The 27,113-nt window shown below is 39.0% G+C and overlaps 2 protein-coding genes across 5 annotated transcripts in view; both read right to left on the reverse strand.

Annotated features, from left to right (window-relative positions):
- Positions 1–982: 982 nt before the first annotated feature.
- Positions 983–27,113, reverse strand: part of LOC146487517 (caspase-3-like) — a 165,602-nt gene continuing 139,471 nt past the window's right edge. Inside the window, exon 15 of one of the 2 annotated variants that reach the window (XR_014856871.1) lies at positions 983–1,444. The gene's annotated coding sequence lies outside the window, so the exon portion shown is untranslated. The remainder of the gene's footprint in view (positions 1,445–27,113) is intronic. The other variant, XR_014856870.1, reaches the window with a different exon arrangement.
- Positions 3,918–13,679, reverse strand: LOC146487518 (uncharacterized). Of its 3 annotated transcripts, XM_085084294.1 has the most exons (5): positions 13,385–13,679; positions 10,702–10,764; positions 10,424–10,486; positions 10,146–10,208; positions 3,918–4,180 (listed from the first exon to the last, which is right to left on the reverse strand). In XM_085084294.1, the coding sequence occupies exons 1-5, from the start codon at positions 13,458–13,460 to the stop codon at positions 4,092–4,094; spliced, it is 354 nt and encodes a 117-aa protein (XP_084940420.1). In that variant the 5' UTR covers positions 13,461–13,679; the 3' UTR covers positions 3,918–4,091. The 3 variants fall into 3 exon arrangements, with proteins under 3 accessions (XP_084940420.1, XP_084940438.1, XP_084940431.1); XM_085084312.1 differs by lacking the exon at positions 10,702–10,764 and having other exon boundaries at positions 13,385–13,542; XM_085084305.1 differs by lacking the exon at positions 10,146–10,208 and having other exon boundaries at positions 13,385–13,539.

Below are 27,113 nucleotides of genomic sequence, written 5' to 3' on the forward strand. Positions count from 1 at the left end.
TTTCAAGAACAAAAATCATCTTTGCCGATCCATTTGATATAAAATCGAGGGATCGCTTTATCAACGCCGCATTTGCATAGCACAACGCTAGTGCGCGTCATTTATTACAACCATTTTGAAATCACTCGTGATCCTTGCAATATGATTAGCTCTCAGCAGTGCGATTTATTCGCGAATCGCACTATTTTTTTGCTCTTAATCGCATCCTTTTCCTAGCCCATCAAAATGAAAATGAAATAATAATAATAACCAATCAAATTTCATGGCTTTCCTGTACAAGCTAACTGTGTGATTTCAAAATGGGTGTAATCAAGTGGTAATTGAACTTCGTGCCGTGTAAGTTTGGTCTGAAATCATACGCGTGATTTCAAACTCGAACGAGCGCGCAGTGCGAGATCGATTTGAAATCACAAACTGCACTCAAATCAGTTCAATTACCATTGTTAACTTAACCTGTAAAGCGCGCACGCAAACTATGTTCAGACACCTCAAGGTCCTTAAGGACGGTGCCTACGGCTTTTGCCACTACGCATACGTTCTGCGCATCTCGCGATGGTCCGAGAAAGTTGGGTTTCTCAACGGTGATGTCGGCTAAAACAGACTTTTGGGAATGTTTTTTATTGGAACAGTGCCCGAAAAGAAAATTAGGGGTAACCATGCATTTTTCAGATATAATTAATCTTCAATTTGGGCAAAACTCCATACGCTGTTTTGTACTTTGGCGCTTTTTAGAATTATTGTTGCTTAATTATCTCTAAAAAATGCATAATTACCCCAAATTTTCTTTTTGGATTCCAACAGGCCTTAATAAGATGTGCTTTTCCCGAATAGTCATAAACCGCGCAAAAAATATTTCGGTATTAGTAGGCACCATCCTTAACTAGCCTCGATATTTTCCTCCTTTTTGTAATCCGTTTCACCGAAATTCTGCTTGGTTCACAATCACGCTGAACTGTAGGCAATGATAAATAAACTCAGCGTCTCGAGATCAACAGTCCTTTATTGTAACAGACTTGTCTTTGCCAAGTAAAGATGTAAATGTAGACTCTGGGCAACAATAATTAAGGCCACGATTTAAGCTTACTTCTAACTTGTTTTTTTATAGGAATTCTACCTAAAATAATGTTGAATATCTAATGTCTAAAAGCAAATTATAGATAAAATTAAATTGCACGTTACATTTTTCCTGTATGATGTTAAAGACATACTATCTTTTTTTTAACTAAAAATAAAGTCAAAGCTAACGTTTGAGGCCGCCGGCCTATTCTATTCTGCTGAAAAGATGTTAATCAGGAGCCGGTCACATCAAGCAAGGTTTACAGTGACAACTTGATTGTCTACTGAACCTGTAAGACTCTAAAAATCAAGAAACATAAAATTAAAGTCCTTCCGGGTACAGAAACGAGCGCTGACCCGTTCTCAGTAAAAACTTCCAAAACAAGACCTATGCTCTTAGACATATATCTAAATAAATCAACATGAGGTACAACTTCTCAGCTCAGAGGCTAGTTGAAAACCTCTTCCTCTATCTTTTCGTGTCTCCCTAATGGATCCAGAGAACGTCCTAGAACCTAAATAAGGTTTAATACTACCTTTCGTAAACTATGGCAATCAGATTACTGAGTTTCCAAAATCTACAATTCTCTTTCGTTTACCGTACATTTTCCGCCCGAGTGTATGTAACATAATACTAACGAAAGGGAAAAGGTGCGCAGTGTTGTAATTGTCTATTAAAGCATTATCACATCCAATCCCTTAAGCTTCTCTTGGTGACTTCACAGGTACAACTGGTGTCGCAGTGTATGGGTAGGCGCCGGGACCTGAACTGGCACTCTTTGGTTTTTTTCTCTTGCTACCACGCGTCTGTTAACTTCAGTTAAAATATCAAGAAGATGATGGTTGTGGTGGTGTTCTCTGATGGCTTCCACCCAAACTCTAAGGAAAGAATTAAAAAGAAAAAGTACAAATGAAATTGGCATTTATCAGTCTGAGGATGGGTTCAAAACGCCAATTTTAGAACAAAATGTGTCCGAAGTATTGTTTAAGGACGGTGCCTACTTTTGTTACTGCGCATACGTTCTGCGCATCTCGTGATACTCGGGTTTCCAATGGGTGGTGGCTACTAATACAGGGATATTTTTGCGCGGTTTAAAACTATTCGGGGAAAGCAGAACTTAGAAAGAGCCATGACCTCTGCGATACCGGTGCAGTGCTCTACCAACTGAGCTATCAAGCCAATGGGAGCTGGTCGTTTTGTTCGTAATGTACTCATGTATTTAAGGACGGTGCCTACCAATACCGAAGTATTTTTGCGCGGTTATGGGCTATGGAAATCCAAAAAGAAAATTGGGGGTAACCATGCATTTTTTAGAGATAATTAAGCTTCAATTTGGGAAAAAATTCCATACATTGCTTTGTATTTTACTGCTTTTCAGAATAATTGTTATTCATTCATTCATTCATTCATTCATTCATTCATTCATTCATTCATTCATTCAGTCAGTCAGTCAGTCAGTCAGTCAGTCAGTCAGTCAGTCAGTCAGTCAGTCAGTCAGTCAGTCAGTCATTCATTCATTCATTCATTCATTCATTCATTCATTCATTCATTCATTCATTCATTCATTTATTCATTTATTTTGCCATAACCCCCCCCCCCCCCCCCCAAAAAAAAAAATAATAATAATACAGCATAAATACATTAAAGATGATACACAATATTACAATCTACTAAACTATTTACAAGATTAAATGTGTTAAAGGCTAGGAAGCCTATATAGAAGCCGGGGCCTTACTTAATTATCTCCAAAAAATGGGTGGTTACCCCCAATTTTCTTTTTGGATTTCCATAGCCCGTGCTGAGATCTGCTTTTCCCGCATAGTCATAAACCGCGCAAAAATACTTCGGTATTAGTAGGCACCGTCCTTAAATACATGAGTACATTACGAACAAAACGACCAGCTCCCATTGGCTTGATAGCTCAGTTGGTAGAGCATTGCACCGGTATCGCAGAGGTCATGGCTCTTTTTTGTTTTTCCTTTTTCTCTCTCCTAAAATAACGCTTATAACTGCGATGGTCATTTGTCTATTTAACCTTTTGTGCTTAACTCGACATTTATGATTCTTATCCACGTTAAATGCATTCGAAAGTAATCGGGAAAAATTGATAGGATAAGAGAATTTCTCTTAGCGTGTAGTATTTTTTCAAGCAACGTATATTTCGTCAAAAGTTCGTTTGGCTATTATTAACTGATTAAGAAACAATTGTTTAAACAATTTGTGTTATTCCTGAAAATAACTATGTTTTGAAAAAGAACTATCTGTATATTATTTATACACAACCTAAAACAAAACAGAAATTTTGCTCACAACGGACTAAAACGGTCATAATAGCGTATGGAGATAAAAACAGTAGATTAGATTTTTAAAGTCGTCCATGGCGGAGAAAATATTTTTTCTCCCTGCTATTTAATATAGGGGAGTTAAGACGAGGCAAGTCTATTTATTTCAACTGTAGCTTGAAAATTGTGTATATTTCTTTATGCATGAGCACTACCAATTATTCCGGCACTTACCTGAATAAACGGGGAGCCAGTCTGCGGAATCCGCCAGGCCTTATAGCCCGCCGCAGTTGCAAAGGCAAGAAGAAAATCGGCCTCTTGTGGACACGCCCCTCTTGGTAGAGTGGAGTCACCGGCAAACGCCGGGGTGCTGTTAACATCAGCATCACCCAAGACAGGGGACAACGTTTCATTTAAAGAGCCTCTGCATGTCTGAATAAAAAACAGCTTCGGCTTATTTCGAAGCGTTGGGCAGTTAGCCGCCTTGAATTCAGACATCAAATCTTCCACCCTGGCGGATCTTCCCTTTACGCCATAAATGGTATCTCTATTCCCGCCATGAGACATGACGATAAATGTGAACGCGTCAAAATTGCTGTGATCGTTATTCGCAAAACTGGCCGCTACACTCAACATTTGATTTCGCTGCAGATCTTTGAACACATGCACCGTAAAAAGAAGGTCCATGAAAAGTTGTTTCAATGCTTTCTCGTCGAATTCGGCGCCTCCACGTTCCCCATGGTCTTCAAAGTTTACATTGTTGATATAATGACGCACATTCCACGTGGACGCTTCTCCAATTTATAGCGCGGTAGGCTACTTGCTTCCCGATCTTGATAGCCTAAGAGTAAAAACTCCATTTTATTTTCTAAGACATGCACGAGGAGATGCCAATGTCTTGAGCAATTACAACACAAGGTAAGAAATTCAATGTAAGAAACTTCTTGAAACAACCAGTACAATTCTTGTATTATGAATCCGTTTGCAACGTCATGTTTGATATAAACGAAAACACTGCCCCAAGAAATATTTTGAATCTGTTTTCTCGAATTTCTAGTGTCCATTCCTATAAAACGCGTTCCTCTACCTTTGATCATTTTTATACAAAGGAATCTCGCATTAATGCCACACGAAATGCATTCTCGCGTGTTGGGATAAAGATTTGGAATGGGATACCTGCAACTCTAAAAAAAAAGTACAAAAAAATCTTTTAAAGAATCCCTAAAAGGAAAGTTACTTGATACACTTGAAACTGTAGACTCCTATATTGAAGTGGAAACGATAATAGACCAAATGAAAAACTGATCATCCATGTCCTTCTCTTTGCCAGTATAATCTGATTCTCCTTTTTCCCTTTTCCTCTCTTTTATATTGTAATATTAATGATACTAAAAAATTACATATAATTTACTTTAATTTTGATGTATAGCCTTATCTAAATCTGCGTTATTATGTAAAGTTAAGTTTTCCGTTTTTCCAGAATGTTGGTAATTTGCTGTAATTTTTTTTGTCTTGTCCCGCCTCGACTAGCTTTGTGGCTATTTGCGGGACAAGCCCTTCATATAATCTAAATCTGTAAATAAATTGTTGTTGTTGTTGTTGTTGTTGTTGTTGTTGTTAAAAAAAAAAAAAAAGTTAAGGTTACCCTATACCTTCAGAGGTGTCTCGCGTCCAAGCGATGTAGCGCGTGCGGTTTAAACTGTAGATACCTGAACCCTTATATCAAATTAAAGCTTATAGAGCTGGCTTTCAAACTAAACCAAGAATTTTGAAATAAAATGAATTGCCGAATTTTTAGCGCTGTTTTCTCGAATCAATTTTCCACCTGGTGGAGCCACTTTAAAAAGAGCTAAAACTCGAAAGGAATTTGTTCGTTTGCCTTCAAATTTGGACAGTAGCTAGTTTAAGATATAAACAACAAAAACGTGTCTGCGAATTTTTTCTTTCAAAATATTTTTTCTCCGAGAGCGATTTTTGTACGATTACTCCACATTTTTTTCATCCTATTTCGAAAATACTTTATAACTTTTCATTGCGGTTGAATATGGCAAAAAGCAGACACCTTTTTAGCGCTTTGGGTCCAGAAACTGAGGAGCAAATTAAATTAGCGAAAAACAAAATTCGCTTTGACTTGTAGCTTTCAAAGGTGATTCGGACGCTCGCATTTAGAGGTCGTGAAAAATTCGACAATTCATTTTATTTCAAAATTCTTGGTATAGTTTGAGATACCTCTGAAGGTATAGGGTAACCTTAAAATTACAAATTGTTTCGAAAATTGTCTTTTATTCTATGGAACATTCCAGAACATTTTATAATACTGAGTGATGGTTTACAAAATTGCCTTTAAATAGCATAGTGATGTAATGATACTGAAAATAGATTTTTAAAAAGTTCTAGAACCTTGTTTCCCGACTACATAAGTAAGCGAGTTTAGCAGTTTGAGAGAGAGTTTTCTTCTGAGAAGTGTAAACAGTGTGTTAAGAATTCTATTCAAAGGGCTGCGTGCCGGACCTATTTAAAGTACTTGTGTGCTGATTCAAGTGTAGGGGCTGTGTGGCAGAGCTGTGTGCTGATCCAAGTGTAAACACTGTGTTCCAGAGCTTTGTGCTGTCCAAATGTAAACGCAGTGTGCCAGAGCTGTTTGCTGATTCAAATGTAAACGCTGTGTGCCAGAGCTGTGTGCTGACTCAAGTGTAAACACTGAGTGCCAGATTCAAATGTAAACGCTGTGTGCCAGAGCTGTGTGCTGATCCAAGTGTAAACGCTGTGTGCCAGGGCTGTGTGCTGATTCAAGTGTAAACGCTGTGTGCCAGAGCTGTGTCCTGATTCAAGTGTAAAGGCTGTGTGCCAGAGCTATGTGCTGAAGTCTGTGTGACAAGAATCTGTGAGCTGTGAAGACTTCTTGTGTTGGCGAATAAATCTGCTTGTTGTTGTTACCGACAATCCTGAGTTCAACCCTGACAAACAACCCGCTTTCTTAAATGGATTTCGTAAAACAAATGATGAGAAAAATGTAGCTAAATAACCAAAATGAATCACGGTCACGGTATGAGATTTCTGTATTAAAGTAACTCGTCCACTCACTGGTTTAAAGTAATCTGTGCTCGATGGATATGAACAGAATCTATTCTTGAAATTAAGTTGAAACTCTTGAAGAAATTCATCAGGCTAGATAACTGAACAGTCGATTTAAATGTTCTTACAACATAGCCAGTCTTATATTAAAGTCTTATTTATGCTGACAGTTTCCATGACTGTCAGCCATCTTTATCAAAACTTGAAAAGCATGAAAAGTGCCAGAAGCCTTAAATAGGCTTTTGAAGGTGTTGATTATTGCGATAAATGCGCAAAGTCACTCATTAGACGCCCGCTCCCCCCCCCCCCCCCCCCACCCTGGTTTAGGGGTGGAGATCACTTGTGTCCATATAGGAGAAAGCTGATAGGCTCCCTCGATCCTGTTCATAGTAGGAGTGTTCGATCTAATGTATATGCTTTCTTTAATCCATGGCTGACAGTCATCGAAACTGTCAGCATAAATAAGACTTTAATATAAGACTGGCTATGTTGTAAGAACATTTAAATCGACTGGTAAGTTGAAACTCCCTTATAGTTCTTACGAAGTAACTTATTCTTTTAAAATAAGCAACAGTCTCGTCATTACCAGTTCTTTATAGTTTCTGGAACTTGTAACAAATTTGACAACATTGCTTAGCATCTGCAAAAACATGCCTTTGAAAATGAAAATTAATTTCAATCTTTAAAGACGTTTGATTTCATTCACAGACTTAACATGATAACATGATGATAAATTTAACAATAGGGTTGATTTTTATTAAATTATATTGCGCAAGTTGTTATATTTTCATTAGCCTTAATTCTTTAGTTGGCTGCTAAGATCAGCCAATCTGCTTATTTTTCACGACCCCCTTTTGGTGGGTAAGTTTATCAACAAGGAAAATTATAAGGAGGTGGAATAGAAGCATGGGCATGGGACCAAAAAGCGATGCTCTCAAAACTATGCTCTATGCTCCTATGTTTGGGCGTGTTCCTTGTGTTGAATTTGACCGGGGCTGGGTGCTCAGAACTACGTAACAATCCCGGGATAAAACTGACTTATTTTGTAAATTCATACTTCGAAGATATTTACACAGCAGGTTTGAGATCAATCTCGTACCCAGAGTCTTCAGGCTTTTTGGTCAGCGGGGCAACGCCGGGAAGACTCTGGGGACATCGAATTTTGTTACCGCAGGATTTCTGCGGTAAGACAATGGAAACCGTTACGGAACAGCTAATCAAAAAAATTGAATTTTTTCGATGTCCCCAGAGTCTTCCCGGCGTTGCCCCGCTGACCAAAAAGCCTGAAGACTCTGGGTACGAGATTGGTTTGAGATGAATTGCAATTCTGTCCTGGAATTAAGCTAAAGTTAAAGTGAATAGATTTTTCACTTGAACCGTTCCTTAGTGTACCACCGAACTAACACCTGATAATCGCGTTCGATAAAATATTTTGCACCATCACTTACGACGATAGATTGTTTTCGGACACGAGATAGACATAGCTACACCATTTTGTATTGCAGTATTGCTCAACGCGATATAATTTTGTGGTTAAGGTCTAACCAAAGTCACAACAGAAACTGTGTCAAAAGCAACCTCAGATAAGCTAAAAGTTTAATAACAAAAAGCCAAGCAACACTGAAATATCGAAGAAAGAAAAAACTTCTTCACCTCAATGATTTTTTAAGTTAACCACAAAAATAAGTTAACCACAAAATGCGATTTTACTTACCTACATAGATTCTAGTGAACATAAAACATAATTTCAAAGATTAAAGTACCTTGAATTCGATTTTTGTTTACAGAAACTGTGTCAAAAACAACCACAGATAAGCTAAAAGTTTAATAACATAAAAAGCCAAGCAACACTAAAATAAAGAAGAAAAAAAACGTCTTCACTTCAGTGATTTTAATAAGTAAACCAACCAATGCGATTTTACCTAAAAAGATTATAGTGAACATATAAAATAATTTAAAAGCTTAAAGTATTTTGAATTCGATTTTGGTTCAGAGCAACTCAACTCAGAAAAAAAAAACACAAAAAAAAACACAAACAAAAAAACATAGGCACACAGAGCGTTCAAGAGCTATTTTTGGATTGTGTAAGTGGTTCCTTAAGTTGTCGCATGTGCTGGCGGGTGAATTTAAGTATCCATTATAAATTTGTAGCAATTGATGCTTTTCAGGACATTTGGAAACCAAGAAAGTTCATTTGAAATGGCAATAACGTTTGTAAAGCAGGAGTCAAGTGTGGCGGCAGGGATTCTGGTACGTTCAAGTACGTGTTACAGTTTAATCGTCGGATTAGGGCTGTGGATTGCCTCACTTGAAAGCTGTAAATTGTAGCACCTTATTTGTAGATGAGCAAAAATAGTTGACGATGGCCCTTACGGCATGTCACAAGCTGCGGAACTAATCGAATTAATATGAAAATAATTAACAATTCCTCGTGCGGAACAAAATCGAATTTTCATTTTCTGACGAGACTCCAAGGGGTGGGAGTGGGGGACCACGCGACTTCGTTATGGATAGGTATTTGCCACACAGGCCTCGACATTACAACTTCGTTGAGGAAGGTGTTTAAATAAAAAAAAAAAAAAAAATACCTGGTAAAAAAAAAAAAACAACTCACACCTGAGAATTTGCGGTGATCGGCCTCCACTTAAAGCAACTAAAACAAAATTACAATAGTGACCCTGCACGTGCCTTCTCCCGAGAAACAACAACGGTAAAACCGGAAGAACTTTTGAAGGACCTTTAGGCACAGCACAGTAAATATTTCGTTTCCTTTTTTAAAGTGTTCAAGATGAAAGCCTTTCCTCATAGTTTAATTCCTGGTCAGTTCGCCAACACTCTATAAATTAACGCACTTGTACAAATCGCGACGAATCCAAATAACATGAATTTATAATTTAAAGTGACGTTGCGTTGCACTAGTGTTGAGGTCAATGATGAAAAAATCTAACTTAAACATCAGCACTTTACGGGATCTTACCATTCAAACAGAGCACGTTCATTCCCTAGCTGACATTGATGTAAGCCGTATTCAAGGGTCACATTCCCACTTTAAGCCCTTGGCTTACAAGGATATCGTAATTTTCTCCAAACATGAAATGACAAGGATAAATTTTGCATCAAAGGCTGGGAGGAAGAAGCGATACTTTGTGATTTTCCTTTCAATTCATTTTTAATTCTGTCAGGTTTTGCTCAACTCCAACAGATACTGAAAATACGAGCATGCCTAGGGATCGCATCGACCAAGTGATCCAACGAAAAAGACTTTTCCGCAGCCATCAAAAAGCTTTTTTTTTTTGGTAAAAATAACTCAGACTACCGTTCAATTCCAACTCTACTCGGCACTTCTGTGTCTTGAGATTCAAAGATTCTGAGGAGGACATTTGTTTGCACGAGCAAAAAAAGCGAATGAAATTTCTAAATTCAACAAATCTTTAAATTAGTCCGGCGAAAACAAGAAGTACGAAACTTCCCCTTCGGCCGCAATTATTTTTCACGACATTCCGTTTGATTTTAACAACAAATGCGTACAGGTAACAAACTGATTAATCCGCTGACAAAAAACGTCAATGATTAGCTTGCAAGTTGTAATAGCATGGCTTCGATGTCATTTAAGAGAATGTATGAGAAGCTGCGCCTGAATGATTTTTTCACTGAAGTAATGTCACCTCGAGTGTCTACACCTCCAATTTGCTGCCGTTATTAAAGGGGTTGGTAACATACGTCAAACTTACTCTTAAGCTGGTCCGCTTGTTTCCTTATTTCCTCCTTCAGTTTGGCACTTGTTAGCTTTTCCTCTGCATAAACAAAAATGATGTGTTGTCATATTTACTTGTTGATTTGTTACCTTGGACTCCAAGAGGCAGTGGGGGGGGGGGGGGGGATTTCATAGAGCGGACTATATGAGGAGCCTTCGTCCTAATAAGGTAACATTTTAACCTCGTAGTAAGCCTTAAAATAGAGAAATTTAAAATTTTGACATTCAGTCATTGGTAACATACGTCAAACTTACTCCGAAGCTGGACCGCTTGTTCCCTTGTTTCCTGCTTCAGTTTGGCGCTTGTTAGCTTTTCCTCTGCGTACACAAAAATGGTGTGTTGTCATATTTACTTGTTAATTTGTCACCTTGGACTCTTAATTGAATGCAGAGAGGCGGGAGGGATTTCATAGGACGGACTATATGAGGAGCCTTCGTCCTAATAAGGTAACATTTTAACCTCGTAGTAAGCCTTAAAATAGAGAGATTTAAAATTTTGACATTCAGTCATTGGTAACATACGTCAAACTTACCCTGAAGCTGGACCGCTTGTTTTCTTGTTTCCTGCCTCAGTTTGGCGCTTGTCAACTTTTCTTCTGCGTAAACAAAAATGGTGTGTTGTCATATTTACTCGTTGATTTGTTACCTTGGACTCTTAACTGATTGCGGAGAGGCGGTGGGGAGGGGGGGGGGGATTTCATAGGACGGACTATATGAGGAGCCTTCGTCCCAATAAGATTACAATTTAACCTCGTAGTAAGCGTTAAAATAGAGAACCTTAAAGTTTTGACATTCAAAATTTCCTCAATTTCCATTTTAAAACAGCGTAGCATATCATCATGGTGACAGTTAGGTCTAAATCGCACTTCCGGACAAATATTCATTTGCACGCAACATTTTAGACAATTTAAAGAATTTTAAGAATTTAAAGCACAAAGCTGTCAAAGACAACTTGTCAAAAACTGCGCTATCACTTGGAAGACAATGTCAAAGTTGCATCGTTTTATTGTTTCAGTCACTGAGCAGAAAAACATGCATAAACGAATTTTGCAGTTTAAGAAAACTTCCCGTAGAAAATGTGGAAAATAAAAATTTTGATACCCACTCAAATTCTGGGAGGATATTTAGAAACGCCTTTTATCAGGGTCATAACTGACTAGACCGCTTTATACACCGTATTCACAAATGGCGGACACGCGCGGAAAAGACTGGCACTACGCATCAAAACGAGGCGTTTTAGGATAAACAAAAAAAAATTCCAGCGAATGTAAGCTTCTAGAGGGTCGATAAGTGCTGAGTTTCTAAAAATTGAGTTTTTCTGATCACTTAGTCCGAACGAGTTCAAGTTCTAGTGTTTATTATTTATTGGTTGGCTTCTTGTAGCAATCTCAAATGCAAACTAGACACTCACGGGAAAAACTGAGTTAGATTGTTTGTTTCAAACCTTCGAGTGTAATGTCTACAGTAAATATGAAAAGTTGTTAGAAAGATCTTCACTCTAGCAGGAGCCACAAAGGTTTATTCAAATGAATGTATTTTTTGGAAAAGGAATTAAAACAGGTTTCGAAGGAAAGAAAATGAATCTACAAACCGGGACGCAGTTCCAAAGAGGGTTGCGTGGTGATTACTACTCGGAAGTTCCGATCACAACAGCTACAAAAACCGACTCCTACTATTGTGAACAGCTCTAATGCCTAAAAAACGAAAACAAAAGGAGGTGGAGGGAAGCTAATGAAAGAAAAGTTTAACTAAGGAAGCAATATGTGAGCCAAGACTTAAATATTTTGGTACATTTTAGGCGCTTTTCCCCCGAAATAAAAAAGATATCATGCATCGCAAGATTGGCCAAGATTCATGCAAGTCATTGAAAATGTGGCAGTTACCAAAGTCAAGACGAACTACTGGAAGTAAGGTATCAATTTTAAGAAAACGATCCTGCAAGGAAATTCAGGAATGTCACTCTCAAATGCGTTATACTGTAGCTGCATTACAAGGAATGGCAAGTTTAGGAACCCAGTGTAAAGCGAAATACGATAATCTAATTCTGACAAATTACCTAATTAAGTATGCAAATCTTTAATGATTTCAACCGAAATGCCGGTTAAAAAGCCACAATGCTGTGTTCTCTAGTCCCTGTTTCACAGAATACAATTTTCTCATTCAGGCAAGAAATGTTCCTTCTGAGCTTGTTCCATTATTAAACAGTTGGATTTTGATGACTTGATTGATTTAACAAATTATGAATTTTGAGGGGACTGCATTCTCTGCTTGTTGTTTACAGTACGGCTACAGTATCAATGAATCGAAACAGACAAGTCTTGGTTCACATGTTGCTTCTTTTTAAATTATTCGTCCAGCCGTTTCTCTCCACATCCTTCACGTCTTTTCGTTGTCGTCTTCGTCTTTTTTTTCTTGTTGTTATAGCGGTTTAGACAAATGGTTGTAGTCTCTCTTGTCCTCGGAACGTCCGATACGAAGTTGATCATGCAACTTTCGTTAGAAATGCATCCTTTTGTATGTTCATTTTGTTTCCTTCAAGACCTATCTTACCTTCAGATTCCGAAAGACATGCCAAACAAACTTCTGTAGTATCTCTATCCATCTGCGCTCGAAAGTTGAATCCTTCGGAAACAAAAACTCTAACCGATTTGTTTCCCTGATTGTCTATTTTGCATTTGGGATTGCTACAAGAAACGAATCAAGAAACACTAGACCTCTCTCGTTCGGAATAAAACCAGCGATCTGAAAAACTTGCTGTTTAAGAGCTTATCAGCTAAATAGTCTCTCTGTGAGCTTGTAGTCGCAGGCAAATTATTTTTTGTTTATCCTAAAACGCCTCGTTTTGATGACTAGTTCCAGTTTTTTCCCGCGCATCCGCCATTTGTGAATACGGTGTATTCTGAGCTTAGCCGAGGGATAGCTAATCGACGGAAACGCAGAAACACAGAAACCTCTATTTCCAGACGATTAGATACCAGCAGCACTCATTGGAAATAAAGAATTAACTGGTACATCATTTTGACGCTTTGATCTGTAGTATTTTCAGAGGCTTATTCATATGAGAACCTGCTCCGCAGATCACGAACCTTTTATGACAGGTATCCCTCAAAACCTTAAGCTGAGCAGAATTGAAAAGAAATTGGTTTTCTTGCTAACGAGGGGCATAGTTGGTCAATTTGATTTTGACTACCTTTGAACAAACTAAGTAAAACTCACGTTCCAGTTCGTCTTGCAGCTTCCTGTATTTCTGCTGTGCTGAGGAGTTCACCTGCTTAGGTTCTGTTGTGTTCATCAGCCTTTTAGCACCTTTGTTTTGTGGAGTAGGCAGAGGGATAGTATCAACAAAATCTTCCCCTAAGAATTAATAGAAAATGTGTTAGCCTTTTCTATCGTATCGTATATCATTTCCCGCCTTGATAAAGGTGTGTATCGCATTGCTTGGGTAAAGTAAGTTTTTTTTTAATATAAAATCTCATTTTACCCACAGGTCTTGTCGACCAAGATTGACGCTTTAGTCTGACAATGTTAATTGAAACTGTATAATAGCTTTTAATATATACCGACCTTAACGACCTTGGCGTTCTACGCAATCTGAATTGTCCGCTATCTCCGAAGATTTAGTTAATAGACCCCCTCGACCGGTTGGTATATCAAACCCAGCCCGGGGCCGAAAGATTGTCCGAAAAATGAAAAGTTAGCTTCGAGAGCAAATCTAAAAGTTTAAGAAGGATCTTTAAACTGAGGGAATTATCATGTGATATGCCATCAAGCCGGAAAGTAATTCGTTTATTTTTTATCCCTCAAGTTAATTTCTGAAACGCTTAAGAAAGTACTTAAAATGGTATTACGCCAACATTGAAACCACTAGTGCCACAAACCGCATTTTGTCACATTTTGACGCGTATGAGGACAAGCTAGATGACTAAGCATAAAGAATACTAGATTTAGAGCAAAAATTCTAAATGTATTTTGCACTGTTAATCTCAACGAAATCAAAGAACGCCTTTCTTTCGTCATATTTTATTCTTATTTTTGTCGTTGACATGCTTCCAACCAATAGCGTGGGTCCACTGCTAACTATATAAAACACAAACAACCCACAATTCCTTGATTAGCTGTGACAAGGGACTCAGTAACACGTGAGCTCTCTAATATTTTTTGTTGGCCTAATTACCTCAATAAAGCAGTTGATAAAACCAAATGCTCGTTTATATTTTAACATAAAACACAATTTCGTCATAACATTGACGACAGTGTCACGTATGTGGTTTATATAGAGCGTTTTCATCCACGTGACTACCGGCCATATTGGTTTACTGACACAAAAGAAAGTATTTGCATAAAAATAGAGTTTCAGAGGTTTAGTTTGGGACACCAACATGGCCGCCGTAACGTCATGTTAAACACTCTATAGTAAGCAGTGGACCCACGCTATTGTTTGGAAGCATTTCAACATCAAAAATAAGAGTGAAATATGACGAATGTAAAGCGTTCTTTGATTCCGTAGAGATTAGGAGTGACAACTACATTTAGAACTTTTGCTCTAAATCTAGAGCATGTAATACACCATCAAGCCGGAAAGTAGTTCATTTATTTTTTTACCCTCAAATTAATTTATGAAACGCGCGCGCTTTACTATGAAAAAAGACAAAACAGCCAGGATGACCACGGCGTGATTCCAGGCAAATAAATAAAAGCTAACTAGATTTTATTACTGACACAGTTGTCGGATTACAACGACTAAGACCGAAGCCCGAAATCTTCTCAGCACTTTGTTAAACGCATTTTTTTCTGACCTTTTACGGTCAACGTTTGATATCGAGAGACCATGCACTTGGACATTCAACCTGATGATAAAGCAGTTTTCGTTTTCACATCTTTTACAATTTAACACGTTTGCTGCTTGTACTCATATAAGAGCCGAATTCTAAAGAAATCGTGAAGAAGCCATGGCTTCTTTGGACAGAGTTCGTGATGTGCCTGCTTTTCTTTGCTGAAGCGAGAATTGAGAAAATTATTCCCAGGAAAGGTAATGCCACTGTTCGCTTCCAGTACTGTACCACTGAACGACGACTTTCGATTTCATTTCGAGTATACTTTAGCTACAGTAGGTGGCCTTGTAGAGCAGCAGCGAATGGTCGCATTGGTTCCAAAAGTTCCTTTGCGCAAACAAAGCTCAAATATGTCCAGAGTTTGCAATGGTGTGCCTCAGTCCATTGTTTTATTGTGTGCATGTCCCAGCTACATTCTTCATCATTAGAAGCGATCGTCGAGTCAGTTGTTATACTTTTGTTCCCTTTTATAACTTCAACCTTAAACGACCCTAAAGAGAAGGGTGGCAAATTGCACTATGACTTCTCTTTGATACGCATTCAACTCCCTAACACCAAACGTTTGGCACACATGACCAAAAACCACATTTAAGTCCGCCATCCTGTCTAGGGTAACATTTTTAATATCAAACACGAATTTACCCAAAGTTGGGAAACGGCTCCTGATTGGTCCGCAGTCGCCGAACGGAAGTGGCTGTTCGTTTCAGCAGACGTTCGTGGGGCAGGAACGCGTGACGAACCCCTAAGAACGTCTGCGTGGGAGGCTAAGCTGTGGCCGGCCAGGGTTTGTTCGCTCTCTAAACAGCCTTGGATCTAGTTTCATTTCAGCTAACGTATATACGGATTACCTGGCATTACCTTGACATGAAATTTGCTCCGTGAAACTTACGTCTTACGTTCGCACGATCGAAGAACAACAAACTCTCTCAAGGGCTCACGTGAACACCATTCAATTCCAAGAAAGTCACCAACTTGTCCATAAGAAAGGGGAAGAAACATATACTTCTCCTGCTCTTGCCACTGTGCTCTTCTTAAGATATATTTCAATATAAAACGATAATTCCATCCCGCTATTACTTCGTAACCGCAAGCTCCAACAATGCAACCGCAAATCGAATACGATGACGGCTCCTAAGCAGATCAGTGATGTCACTCCTTAGCAACCAGAATTCGCTAATATTTTCACATCCGTTACCTCTGGCTTGTGATTATACGGCGGATAAACACTTCACTTATTCTACTTAAAATGGAGCAGCTTTTAGTCTTACGTTTTTTCATAAATGTATTACCTTTGGCTCTCCATCGTGCATCTGAAAACAAAATAAAAAAAGAAACGAATCGGCAAAACTCAAGGAATCGCCTTTTGATCAGTAAATCTACTCAAGGCATTTGTACGCACTCTAATATAAAAATATTTGGCAGCTTGAGTACTATGGTAGACACCACGGTTTCGGACTTTTTCGGTTGAATCTCATTAATTTGGGGTGGAATACGTTAACGCAGATGACGTAATAGGGTGGAGGTAATGCTATTGGAAACGACATCATAAGAAATCATAATCTAAAAGATAGAATAGTGAAATCATCGGAGTTGTGTTATGGATCGTCGGAATCGGAAGCGCAAAGATTCTTTCTTCCGCAATCGTTGGCTCGACGGAATCGAAAACGCAAGGATAACGTTTTTTGTTTCTTTCCCGATTCTGCAGCTTCCGATTTCATCGCTTGAAATAAACTGTCAACTGGTTGATCAAAATCAGAAGCGCAAGTAGAAGAATCAACCAAAAGGCTCCTTTCGATATATTAAAATTCAGCTAGACAATATGAGGCCAAGGGGAAACAAACAAAAGAAATTAAATAATCATGTTTATTCATTTCCTCTGTATGGGTCCTCTGGACCTCGATATCAAGTTGAATTTTAATGTTTCAAGAGGAGCCTATTACAATGCTCATTCCCAATCCCTTTACGCGAAATTCAAAACAGAAAACAGAGGCCTCCGTTTCTGCTTCTGTCGTATTGATTCACACTAGGTCAAAAGATTCTTCTGATTTCGACTCCAATTACCATTTCGCTTTCGTCACTTCTGTCCACTAAACCACTGCACCACAACCTAGGACATTTGTACACACTCGACAAACACCACCGATATTTGGCAGTTTGTAAAACTACCGTTTATGTTTTGCTACAATGCGAGAGCTCTCTCTTTTGCTCGAAAATCTGCGGAGAACAACGAAAAAACCTGAGCAACTACGAACAAGTACACGCGAGTCACGCGCGCGAGCTGCAAAGCCGTGAGCCGCGAGTAGCGCGGGCGCCGGAGGGCGATCGAAAAGAGAGAGACTGTGTGGCTTTTATACAGCGATTCTGAATTCCGGCATTCTGGTGACGGAGTAATTCTATTGGTCGGTAATGACGCAAACTTATCAGCAACCTTAATTAGTCGATGTCACTAATGTGACGTATTAAATAGCGCCAAATCCTGGAACGTGCATGCCGTACTTCCTCTTCTTGAAATAAAAGGAGGATGTTTTCGCTGTTTTTTCCGACAGGTTTTGGTAAAATCCTAATTTACCAAAGCTATTCTGTGGCAAAAAGTGCGATCAACTCTGTTGCTCCAGTCGTGATCGGTTGTCGTCTCGCTTTGAAGTATAACCGAGGAGCAACTCAGAAACAGTGAGTTTGATCTTAAAGTTGGCATTGATAACAAAAGCTCAAGAGATCCGGAAAAGTCATTTAATCCTGTACTGAGAAGTGTCGAACACACGAGCAGTTCACCGAAGATTTCACTACTAAGAGGCGGCGGCAGTGGATTTCAGCGATAAGTAGGGGAAAACCGACGTTATTTTTGCTGCATTCTACATTTCTTAAGGTTCACTTAGGTAACAAAGCCATATTGTAGGAGAATTTATTTTCACCGAGTCACATGCAGTCACAAACACGCACTCCATTTCAACGTTTAAATATCCCTCGAAGCAAAAAAAAAAAGCTTTTTTCACTTTATTGTATTCTTCTCAAACTCTATTATGAGACCAATTATTTGGGCAGGAAACATGTTAAGCAAAAAATAAATTTTGAAAGACTTCAATTCGGCCCGCTCGTCGCTGATGCTGCGAGGGCGTGAAATATTAGCATAAATCACCGGAGTATCATATTTAAAAAATAGGTGCTGTCAAAGAGCTTCACAATCGAGAGCTGTCTCTCTATCCGCTCGCCTTCCGGCGCCCGCGCAATCCCCCTTAGGATATCGTGCTCGCTCAGTTTTCTGAGGTTTTCCTTTCCCTACGGATTTTTGAGCAAAAGAGAGGCTGGTCGCAGTATAATGTTTCGCCATCCTGTCCTCATGTGGAAACCGAATTCTTGTAATACAATACTGAATCCGTGCGAGTCTGCTTCAGCAAGCTCACTATGTTTGCCAAACACATAAATAAGGAGGAACATTTTTGGTATATCGAAAAGCTCCTTCTTACGCATTTTTGACAATTAATATGATAACGTTTGCCACAATTTGTTTTCTGCCTTCCTCCTTTCTTCAGTGACAAAATAAATACTTCACCTATTATACTTAAAATCAATAATCCATCCAAGGGGTTTTACACACTCGCAAATGACAACGTTTTGCCAAGCTCACAACTCTACATTTATAAGGGCAAATAACATGGGTCAAAAATTTCTATTGACGCTTTGTCAAACCAGACTGTCTTTATACATCACAAAATGAAACAAAAAGCAGTCTGTGGCACTACTGCTATACATACAAACCACGCTGCTTTCGTTCTCAATTGGGCTGGTATTTTTATAAGTAGCACATTAATCTTGAGGGCTTAGTCCTTACACTCGATTATTGGTATGTTTTTCTTTACTCTCCACGGGGCTTATGGATTCTCAGCCATCAGTTCAATTTTAAACCTAGCCTGCGAGCAAGCTCTCTTTTAGGTCAGCCGCGAGAGGATTGGGGCGCAGGCGCCTCCTCTCCAATCCTTTCGCGCTATCCTTTCGCAGCTCACCTAAAAGAGAGCTTGCTCGCAGAATAATTTCAGCGGTTTCTCAGTTATCAGCTTATTTCGACAATTTCTCAGCTATCACTTCACCTATTCTCCTTAAAATGTAGCAATTTTTTTGTTTAGTTTTATTCATACACATTACCTTCCAATTCCAGTCGCTGTTCTGAAAAGAAGAAAGAAAGAAAGAAATTAACCAAACAACATAATCGAGGAGGAACATTTTAGGCATATCGAAAAGCTCCTTCTTACGCATTTTTGACAATTAATGTTAAAACGTTTGCCACAATTTCTTTTCTGCCCTCCTCCTTTCTTCAGTGACAAAATAAACACTTCACCCATTATATTTAAAATGGAGCAGTTTTTAGTTTAGATTTATTAATACACATTACCTTCATTTATCCGTAGCTGTTCTGAAAAGAACAAAAGAAAGAAAGAAATTAACCAAACAACATAATCGAGGAGGAACATTTTAGGCATATCGAAAAGCTCCTTCTTACGCATTTTTGACAATTAATGTTAAAACGTTTGCCACAATTTCTTTTCTGCCCTCCTCCTTTCTTTAGAGATTTTCCGTTGGTGATAGCATCCCGTACCATCTAGCTCTGGCCGGTAAAGATTTTTTCAAATTCGCTCTATAAACAGACTTAGATCCAATTTAACTTCATCAACAAACACTTCATCTATTCTACTTACAATGGAGTAGCTTTTAGTTTCACTTTTTACATAAACGTTACCTTCTATTTCCCGGTTTTGATCCAAAAACAACAAAGAAAAGTGAATCAGCATTTACCAAGGCATCGCTTTGATCAGTAAACATACTGAGGGCATTTGCACAGACCCTTGAATGTTAACTTATTCGGTAACTTGTAAGACTAGCTGTCTAACTTTTTTCATACACGCTACCTTCTTCTTCCCGGTCTCTATATGAAAAGAACAAAAGAACATAACTTGCACTGTATTGTAAGCGACGGTACTTCCGTTAGTTTCAAATATGTAATGTAACGACTGTAGTCGTAACTCCATATATCGCATTTATCCGATTAACCCGGCGCCCACCTTCGATTAAGCGCCCACCCTAGAAGCCCAAAAACTTGATAAGCACCCACCTCCACCCCTCTAAAAACAAAAAACAAAAAAAAAACAAAAAAAAACATTTCTGTACTAGCCCAGCGTGAAGTAAGACGAGCGTCAGTTGTGTTGCTGTACTCATTACTTCACAGTTTTTTGCGTTTGTCGATAGCACCATCACAATAACGCTGTGGCCTGTAATGGGTTTGTTCACTTTCTAAACAGCCTTGGATCTAATTTGATTTCAGCTACAAATAAACACTTCACCTATTCTACTTAAAATGAATCAGTTTTCAGTTTAATTTTATTAATACACATTACCTTCCCATCGCCGTCGCGCTTCTGAAAAGAAGAAAGAAAGAAATCAACAACACACAAGGCGTCGCGTTTAGATCAGTTAACCTACTGCGGGCATTTCTACACACACTACACAAGCCACCGCCCCACCATTTAAAACATTTCTACACACTCCACATAAATATTAAAATATTTGGCAGTTTGTAAGACTACACGTACAGGCAAATATATCAAACAAACAATCCCATTTATATTTTGTCGTTCTGTCCTTTTGTGAAAGCCAAATTCTTGTGATACAAAAAACAGTGTGTGTATGTCTACTACAGCCAGCTCACTAACACAAAATCGAGGAGAAACATTCTAAGTGTATTAATGGCTTCTTCGTAGGCTTTTATGATGAAATTTAATGTTATGTAAGCGTGTAGACTGACACCACCATCACAAACAAGCTAGAGGGTTTGTTCTCTCCCTAAACTGCCTTGGATCTATTTTCATTTCAGCTACAAATAAAAACCTCACCCATTCTACTAATGGAGTTGCTTTTAGTTTAGTTTTTCATAAATATTACCTATCAATCTCCGTACTGCATTTGAAAACAAAAAAAGAACATATCAACAAATCCCCAGGCATCGCCCTTTGATCAGTAAATCTATTGAAGGCATTTGTACACACTCTTAAATATCAAAATATTTGGCAGCTTGAGTACCCTGGTAGGCAGCACGCTTTCCGGATTTTTTTTGGTAGATTCTCCTTAATTTGTGTAACACATTAACGTCGATGACGTCATAGAGTGGAGGTAATAGCAACGACATCATACGAAATTATAACCTAGAAGATAGAATAGTGACATCATCGGAGTCGAGGGGTGGATGGTGTTATACGTTAAGACAATAACAAAATTTTTCCCGGTTCATTGATTACTTGCAGCTAAATTGTGCTCAACTGGGTGTCAGGATCCAAAGCGGATTCGTGTCCCCTAAGGACAGGTTCACACTGGCGGCAGAATCGGAAGGACAAAGAACCTTTCGTTCCGCAATCGTTGGCTCAACGGATTTGGAATCGCAAGGATAACATCTCTTTTCTCTCGCGATTCTGCAGCTTCCGATTCCATCACTTGTCAACTGGTTGATCGAAGTCAGAGGCGCGAGTAGAAGAATCAACCAATAAGTTCGTTTCGATACATTTAAAATTCAGCCTGACAATATGAGGCCAAGGGTACACAAACAAAAGAAATTAACTAATCATGTTTTTTCATTTCTGTTGTATGTGTCGTCTGGACCTCGATATCAAGTTGAATTTAAATATTTTAGGAGGAGCCATTACAATGCTCATTTTCAATGCCCTTACGTAAAATTTAAAACGAAAAACATGACGGCGTACCGCCATTTTAAAAAAGCGAGGCTTTCGTTTCTGCTTCTGTCGTATTGATTCACACTAGGTCAGAAAATTCTTCTGATTCCGACTCCGACTTCTCGCTTTCGTCACTTCTGTCTACTAAACTACTGCGCCTCTACTTAGGACGTTTGTACACACTCGACCTAAACACCAAACTATTTGGCAGTTTGTAAAACTATTCGTACAGGCAAATTTACCAGGCAAAGGGTACCGTTTATGTTTTGCTGCATTGCCAGCAATCTCTCTTTTCCTCGAAAATCCGCGGAGAAGAAAGAAAAAAAATGAGCAAGTGCGAATAAGTTCGCGCGAGTCGCGAGCGTGAGCTCGCGAAGCTTTGAGCCGCGAGTAGCGTGGAAACCGCAAGTCGAGCGAAAAGAGAGACTGCGTTGCCTTCATTCAGCGATTCTGAATCCCAGCATTCTGGAACGTCTTACGTTCGACTCCTGATAACAGCACTCGGATTTCTTTTTCCCGACTTAACCTGTGTCATTACTGAATAATACATCCTTCTCTTATAACCTTTTATTTCCCGGTTTTGATCCAAAATTAACAAAGAAACTTGAATCAGCATTACTCGAGGCTTCGCGTTGATCAATTAACCATCCGAGGGCATTTGTACAGACTCTTTTAATATCAATATATTCGGCAACTTGTGAAACAAGCAGTATAACTTTTTTCATTCTTTCGCTCTGAAAATAACAAATGAACATAACATTCACTGTATTGTAATCGTCGGTACTTCCGTTAGTCTTAACTACGTAGTATGTAACGACTGTAGGCGTAACTTCGTACACCACACTTATTCGATTAACCTCCCACCATCGAATAAGCGCTCACCCGAGAAGCCCAAAAACTTGATTAGCACCCACCTTCACCCCTCTAAAAACAAAAAACAAAAAACAAAAAACAAAAAAAAAAACATTTCTGTACTAGCCCAGCGTGAAGTAAGACGAGCGTCAGTTGTGTTGCTCTACCCCTTACTTCAAAGTTTTTGCGTTTGTCGATAGCACCATCACAATAACGCTGTGGCCTGTAATGGGTTTGTTCACTTTCTAAACAGCCTTGGATCTAATTTGATTTCAGCTACAAATAAACACTTCACCTATTCTACTTAAAATGAATCAGTTTTCAGTTTAATTTTATTAATACACATTACCTTCCCATCGCCGTCGCGCTTCTGAAAAGAAGAAAGAAAGAAATCAACAACACACAAGGCGTCGCGTTTAGATCAGTTAACCTACTGAGGGCATTTCTACACACACTACACAAGCCACTACTACACCACCGCGCCACCACTTTAAACATTTGAACACACTCCACATAAATATTAAAATATTTGGCAGTTTGTAAGACTATACGTACAGGCACATATACCAAACAAACAATGCCGTTAATAATTTGTCGTTCTGTCCTTTTGTGAAAGCCAAATTCTTGTGATACAAAAGACAGTGTGTGTCTACTACAGCCAGCTTACTAACACAAAGGAGAAACGTTTTAAGTGTATTAACACGCTTCTTCGTAGGCTTTTTTGATGACATTTAATGTTATGTAAGCGTGTAGACTGACACCACCATCACAAACAAGCTAGAGGGTTTGTTCTCTCCCTAAACTGCCTTGGATCTATTTTCATTTCAGCTACAAATAGACACTTCACCCATTCTACTAATGGATTTGCTTTTAGTTTAGTTTTTCATAAATATTACCTATCAATCTCCGTACTGCATTTGAAAACAAAAAAGGAACATATCAACAAATCCCCAAGCATCGCTGTTTGATCAGTAAATCTATTGAAGACATTTGTACACACTCTTAAATATCAAAATATTTGGCAGCTTGAGTACCCTGGTAGGCAGCACGCTTTCCGGATTTTTTTACGGTAGGATCTCCTTAATTTGTGGAACACATTAACGTCGATGACGTCATAGAGTGGAGGTAATAGCAACGACATCATACGAAATTATAACCTAGATGATAGAATAGTGACATCATCGGAGTCGAGGGGTGGATGGTGTTATACGTTAAGACAATAAAAAACTTTTTCCCGGTTCATTGATTACTTGCAGCTAAATTGTGCTCAACTGGGAGTCAGGATCCAAAGCGGATTCGTGTGCCCTAAGGGCAGGTTCACACTGGCGGCAGAATCGGAAGGACAAAGAACCTTTCGTTCCGCAATCGTTGGCTCAACGAAATCGGAATCACAAGGATAACATCTCTTTTCTCTCGCGATTCTGCAGCTTTCGATTCCATCACTTGAAATCAACTGTAAACTGGTTGATCGAAATCAGAGGCGCAAGTAGAAGAATCAACCAAAAGGTTCCTTTCGGTACATTTAAAATTCAGCTTGACAATATGAGGCCAAGGGTACACAAACAAAAGAAATTAAATAATCACGTTTATTCATTTCTGTTGTATGTGTCGTCTGGACCTCGATATCAAGTTGAATTTAAATATTTTAAGAGAAGCCATTACAATGCTCAGAAAACATGACGGCCTACCGCCATTTTAAAACGCGAGGCTTCCGTTTCCTCTTCTGTCGTATTGATTCACACTAGGTCAGAAGATTCTTCTGATTCCGACTCCCATTCCGCTTTCGTCACTTCTGTCCACTTAACCACTGCGCCTCTACTTAGGACATTCGTACACACTCGACTTACACACCAAAATATTTGACAGTTTGTAAAACTATACGTACAGGGAAATACACCAGCCAAAAGATACCGTTTATGTTTTGCTACACTGCAAGCAATTTCTCCTTTCCTCGAAATCCGCACAAGACTGAACAAGTACGAAATTGGAAGCAGGAGTCGCGCGCGCGAGCTGCAAAGCCGTGAGCCGCGAGCAGCGCGGGCGCCGGAAGGCGAACGAAAAGAGAGACTACTTTGCTTTCATAAAGCGATTATGAAGTCAGGCATTCTGGTGAAGGAGTGATTGTTTTGCACAGTGATGACAAACACTTGTCAGCAGCCTTTATTAGTCATATTCAATAGCACCAAATCCTGGAACGTGTATGCCGAGGATGTTTACGCTGTTTTTCCGACAAGTTTTAGTAAACTCCTAATTTACCAAACCTATTCTGTGGCAAAAAGTGTCATCGACGCTATTGCTCCAGCCGTGATTTTTGTCGTCTCGCTTCGAAGTATAGCCGAGGAGCAAATAAGGAACAGTGAGTTCGATCTTAGAGTTAGCACTGATAACAAAAGCTCAAGAGATCCGGAAATTTCATTTAATCGTGTACCGAGAAGTGTCGAAACGCCCGGGCCGTTCACCGAAGACTTGACAACTGAGAGGCGGCGGCAGTGGATTTCAGCGATAAGTAAGGAAAGGCTGACGTTATTTTTGCGCATTTTACATTTCTTCAGGTTCATTTAGGTACCAAAACTATATTATTGTAGGAGTAATTTTCACCGAGTCACATGCAGTCACAAACAGGCACTCGATTCCAACGTTTAAATAGCTCCCGGAACAAAAAAAAAAGTTCTTTTCACTGTATTGTACTCTTCCCAAACTCTATTTTGAGACCAAAATTATTTCTGCAGGTAACATGTTAAGCAAGAGAGGAATTTTCAAAGATTTCCATTCGGCCCACTCGTCGCTGATGATGCGAGGGCGTGAATTAAAAGCATAAATAACCGGAGTATCGTATTTAAAAAATGGGCGCGGTCAAAGAGCTTCACAATCGCTATATGAAAGCAGAACAGCCTCTCTGTCTGCTCGCCTTCCGGTGCCCGCGTACTCGCTCCAAGAATATCGTGCTCGCTCAGTTTTCTGCGTTCTTCCCTACGGATTTTCGAGCAAAAGAGAGGGTGATCGCAGTGTAATGTTTCGCCATCCTGTCCTCATGTGGAAACCGAATTCTCGTGATACAAAAATCCGTGTCAGTCTGCTACAGCCGGCTCACTATGTTTGCCTAAAATATAATCGAGAAGGAACATTTTCGGTATATCGAAAAGCTCCTTCTTACGCATTTTTGACAATTAATGTGAAAACGTTTGCCACAATTTGTTTTCTGCCCTCCTCCTTTCTTCAGTGATAAAATAAACACTTCACCTATTCTACTTAAAATGGAGCAGTTTTTAGTTTAATTTTATTAATACACATTACCTTCCCTTTGCCGTTGCAGTCCTGAAAAGCAAAAACGAAAGAAATCAACAAAACAACATAATCGAGGAGGAACATTTTCGGTATTTCGAAAAGCTCCTTCTTACGCATTTTTGACAGTCAATGTGGAAACGTTTGCCACGATTTGTTTTCTGCCCTCCTCCTTTCTTCAGTGATTTTCCGTTGGTGTTAACGTCCTGTACAATCAAGCTCTGGCCGGTAAAGAGTTTTTTTTTTTAATTCGCTCTTTAAACGGACTTAGATCCAATTTAATTTCAGTTACAAACACTTCCAATCATCTATTGTACTTACAATGGAGTAGCTTTTAGTTTCACTTTTTACGTACTCATTACCTTCTATTTCTAGGTTTTGATCCGAAAATAACAAAAAAAAAAACGTGAATCAGCATTACTCAAGGCATCGCGTTGATCAGTAAACTTACTAACGGCATTTGTACAGACTCTTAAATATCAACATATTCGGCAACTTGTAAGACTAGCTGTATAACTTTTTTCAGCAACCAAAATACCTATTTCCGATAAAAAGTGATTGGTTGAACGTCTATTCTTCTGTCTCTGCTTACGACCCCAGCGATCTGGATTTTACTAGATTGACTGTTTGATTTTCAATAAATCTTCTTCAAATGGAGCACTTCTTAGTTTTCAGTTTGAGTTTAATTTTTTTCACACACATTACCTTCTATTTTTCTTTTCAGGATGTCTGAAAAGACCAAAAAGAAGAAACAAATCAATTAGTAAACGTTAAGGCCTCGCGGTTCAATCAATAATCCATCCAAGGGATGCTTATGTTCTCAAATGCTTATGCTTATGTTCTCAAATGGGCCGTCGATGTTTATCTTTACTAAAATATGGGTTTATCGAGCGAATTTCAGTTTATAAGTAAAACATTAATCTTGAGGGCTAAGTACTTACACTTGGTTATTGGTATGTTTTGCTTTGCTCTCCATGGGACTGATGGATTCCCAGTTATCAGTTCAGACTTAAGCCTAGCCTGCGAGCAAGCTCTTTTTTAGGTCAGCCGCGAGAGGATTGGGGCGCAGGCGCCCCCACCCCAATCCTCGCGCTATCTTTCCGCTGCTCGCCTAAAGGGGTTGCTCGCAGGCTAATTTAAACCGTTCCTCAGTTATCAATTAATTTTGGCCATTTCTCAGCTATCATTTATTTCTGACAGATTTCAGTTGACGTTTACTTCTCATTTGTTTGTGCGGTTTTGCATTGTATGAACGGTATCTCTCTC

Source organism: Pavona decussata, unplaced genomic scaffold (genome assembly GCF_977016875.1).
Source record: "Pavona decussata unplaced genomic scaffold, jaPavDecu1.1 SCAFFOLD_15, whole genome shotgun sequence".
In the NCBI taxonomy this organism is placed as follows: domain Eukaryota; kingdom Metazoa; phylum Cnidaria; class Anthozoa; order Scleractinia; family Agariciidae; genus Pavona; species Pavona decussata.

Excerpts from the sequence above, each read along its gene's own strand:
- LOC146487518 (XM_085084294.1), bottom strand. The coding sequence starts at position 13,460 with ATGAACACAACAGAACCTAAGCAGGTGAACTCCTCAGCACAGCAGAAA. Across the intron at positions 10,765-13,384 it reads GCTGCAAGACGAACTGGAAC|AAGAAAAGTTGACAAGCGCC; the intron begins GTGAGTTTTACT and ends TTGTTTACGCAG. Across the intron at positions 10,487-10,701 it reads ACAAGCGGTCCAGCTTCAGG|AGGAAAAGCTAACAAGCGCC; the intron begins GTAAGTTTGACG and ends TTGTGTACGCAG.